The following is a 3,054-nucleotide window of genomic DNA, read 5'->3' on the forward strand; positions in this document are numbered from 1 at the left end:
CATGTTCTTGAAAGGCCTATACCCCCCCCCCCCCCCCCGGTTCCCCCCTCTCGGTGTGAAACAAATATATATATATATATATATATATATAAGGTTAGCGAGCTGTAGTTTCGTGAACTGCATTTCTGTATCTTTTTTACAATACTAACCTTATAATTAAAATAAGTGAAATAGTTTACTGAGTGGTAGTAGTTTTATCATAACTTTGTTGTTTTCTCATAAATTCACCTCGATATATATTATGTATATGCCTGTACTCTACACTTAAAAGACCGATTTATAATTTTGTTTACATCTGATGTGGACAGAGAAAGGTTATATCGATAACAAAACCCATAATCGATGATGCTTTAACTAATCTCTATTATGCTATGAACTTCCCCAAAGCCCTAATCATGGCAGATCTTGGATGCTCATCTGGACCAAACACATTACTAGTGGCATCGGAGCTTGTCAAGGCAATTGACAACATCCGACTAAAATTAGGTGTTGATGAATCACCTGGAATACATATCTGTTTGAACGACCTCCCGCAGAATGATTTCAACACCATTTTTACCTTGGTGTCAAAATTTCAAAATAATCTTACAAGCCAAATGACACCCCACTCTTCTTCAGCGTGTTACATTTACGGTGTCCCTGGATCGTTTTATACTAGGCTTTTTCTTAGTAAAAGCATTCATTTTGTCTACTCTTCATATAGTCTCATGTGGCTCTCCAAGGGTTCTCTCTCTCTTTACACACACACACACATTATATGCGTGTCTATGACAATAAACTTATGTACGCTAGAAAAAACTTTAACCAAGCAGGTTCCTGAAATGGCACATATAAACAAAGGGAACATATACATGTCAGCAACAAGCCCCCCAAGCGTGATAAAAGCGTATTATGAGCAATTTCAAATGGATTTTTTGACGTTTCTTAAGTGTCGCGCGGAAGAGGTGGTGAGCGGAGGGCGTATGGTTTTGACAATACTAGGGAGGCGAAGCGACAACCCTTGTAGCAAAGAATGTTGTTATGTTTGGGAACTCTTAGCTAATTCTCTAAAAGATATGGTTGGTGAGGTATGAAGTATGGTTTAAATAGTAAATACTTAGAGAAATAAACCAAACATTTGGAGTGTTTTTAACCCATCCTCTAAAACGACGTGAGGAGATTTGTAAATTATAGGGTGTGACTATGAGTTGTTGTGAGTGTAAATTATAGGGTAGAGAGAGAAAAATATTGATTATTTGTAGGAAATATCTCATAGAATGGTAACCAAGTTTCAAAAGTGTTTCAATTGGGTCACTTTTGAAATTTTTCCCCAAATCGGGTCACTAAATCTTCAAATCGAGACTCACCGATTTTTGTGTGTATCAAGAAAGGAATGAAGGATAAGATGTTGGGGTCATAATTTGCAATATATGTAGTTCATTTTTTTTAAATTAAAAAACGTTAATTATATTAAAATTTAAAAATAATAAATAAAATCAACGTCGCCACTCAATGTCAACATAAAAAAAGGCTAAAAATACATGTTAAAACATTTAATTTAATAAAATATGAAAGTTGAGTGACTTAATTGAAACACTTTTTAAAGTTGAGTGGTTTAATTGGAACACTTTTGAAACTTGATTACTATTCTATGAAATTGCCCATTTTTTGTAAATTTAGGGAAACTTTATTTGCCCCTATTTATTTTTTAATATTTGTTGAATTGGTTGTGAGTATATGAGAGAGAAAACTTTAATGGTAAAGGTATAAAAAATATTATTTAATTAAACATGAGAGATAAATGTAGCTTTTAGTGCATTTATAGATATATGGATGAGTGACGGGCTGAGAATGCTCTTAGTTAAAATTGATCTGAAGTTGTTGAAAACAGGGACTTATTGAAGAAGAAAAACTGGATTCATTCAACATTCCACAGTACACTCCAAGTCCTAAAGAAGTCAGTAACATAGTCGAGAAAGAAGGGAAGTTCGCGATTAATTGTCTTGAGGTTTCTGAAGTGAATTGGGATGCAAGCACCGACCGCAATATCCGTTTACCTGAAGAGGTTGCACAAGAATACAATATGGGAAAATGTATGAGAGCAGTTGCAGAGCCTTTGGTCTTGAGTCACTTTGGCGAGTCGGTTGTTGAGGAGGTTTTTGAGAGGTACAAAAATAATATCAATATTTCCATGTCCAGAGAGAAGCCCAAGCTCATTAATGTTACTGTGTCGATGACCCGAAAAGGATGATCTTTTTCAGCATCTGGGATTATGAAAAAACTATTTGGATTGCTATGTTACCTAAGATTGTAATTGGTTCTTCGTATGCATGGTTCGAATCTGAAGTTTTATCTTCTGAAGAAACGTGGATCGACTCACTAGTAGACGATCAACTTTCCTCGGGTATGAGTGTGCTATATCACCGATGGTTTTCCGGAATATGAGTTCTTCCACCTACAAAACGAGCAGCACCGTGAACTTACCCCTCAGAAAGGGACAGAGGGGTCCTCTTTGGGGTAACCCTCCGGTGTGAGAATAAAATATTGTAGGAGAAGATGATAATAATCTGAAAGTGAGTAAGGATTTAGAATGTATTTTCTTGCTTACCTCTCCTTGTGGAGGTGGTGTGGTATTTATAGTGTTAGGGTTTCCAATGATTGGGCTCAGACCCAATTAGGGCCTTTTTGGCCTCCTCCTATTGCTTCGCGCCACGTGTCCTTAGGACACCTGGTGCTTTTTCATTGATTATTCTCTGACCAAGGTATTTCACCTGACCCATGTGCAATCACGTGGTAGCACATGGGTTTTGCTGAGTTGTCCACCCTTCATTGGCAGCTGTCAACATCAGCATATTCTTTATTCCTTAAAGGATACCTTCTGGAAGGTTGTCTGATGAGCACAATCATGGTTGTCCTTATCCTGGTTTGGATAAGGACATGGTTGATTATGTGCATGTGTGATATGCGCCTATCCTGGGGATGCGCGAGGTCTTCTCTTTATTCTCACGCGCAGATGTTTCATGCGCAGATGTGATATGCGCAAGCATATGTAATATGCGTGAGCATATGTGATAT

General features: G+C 37.3%; 1 protein-coding gene across 1 annotated transcript; it reads left to right on the forward strand.

Annotated features, from left to right (window-relative positions):
• Nucleotides 1–283: 283 nt before the first annotated feature.
• On the forward strand, nucleotides 284–2,325 carry LOC143637096 (S-adenosyl-L-methionine:benzoic acid/salicylic acid carboxyl methyltransferase 2-like). Its single transcript, XM_077104548.1, has 3 exons — nucleotides 284–723; nucleotides 793–1,067; nucleotides 1,871–2,325. Exons 1-3 carry the CDS (start codon nucleotides 372–374, stop codon nucleotides 2,228–2,230), a joined length of 987 nt encoding a protein of 328 aa, XP_076960663.1. The 5' UTR covers nucleotides 284–371; the 3' UTR covers nucleotides 2,231–2,325.
• The last annotated feature ends 729 nt before the right edge of the window (nucleotides 2,326–3,054 follow it).

This window comes from Bidens hawaiensis, unplaced genomic scaffold (genome assembly GCF_021521415.1).
Source record: "Bidens hawaiensis isolate Kalapana, Puna unplaced genomic scaffold, B.hawaiensis_p1.1 tig00008125_1, whole genome shotgun sequence".
Classification (NCBI taxonomy): domain Eukaryota; kingdom Viridiplantae; phylum Streptophyta; class Magnoliopsida; order Asterales; family Asteraceae; genus Bidens; species Bidens hawaiensis.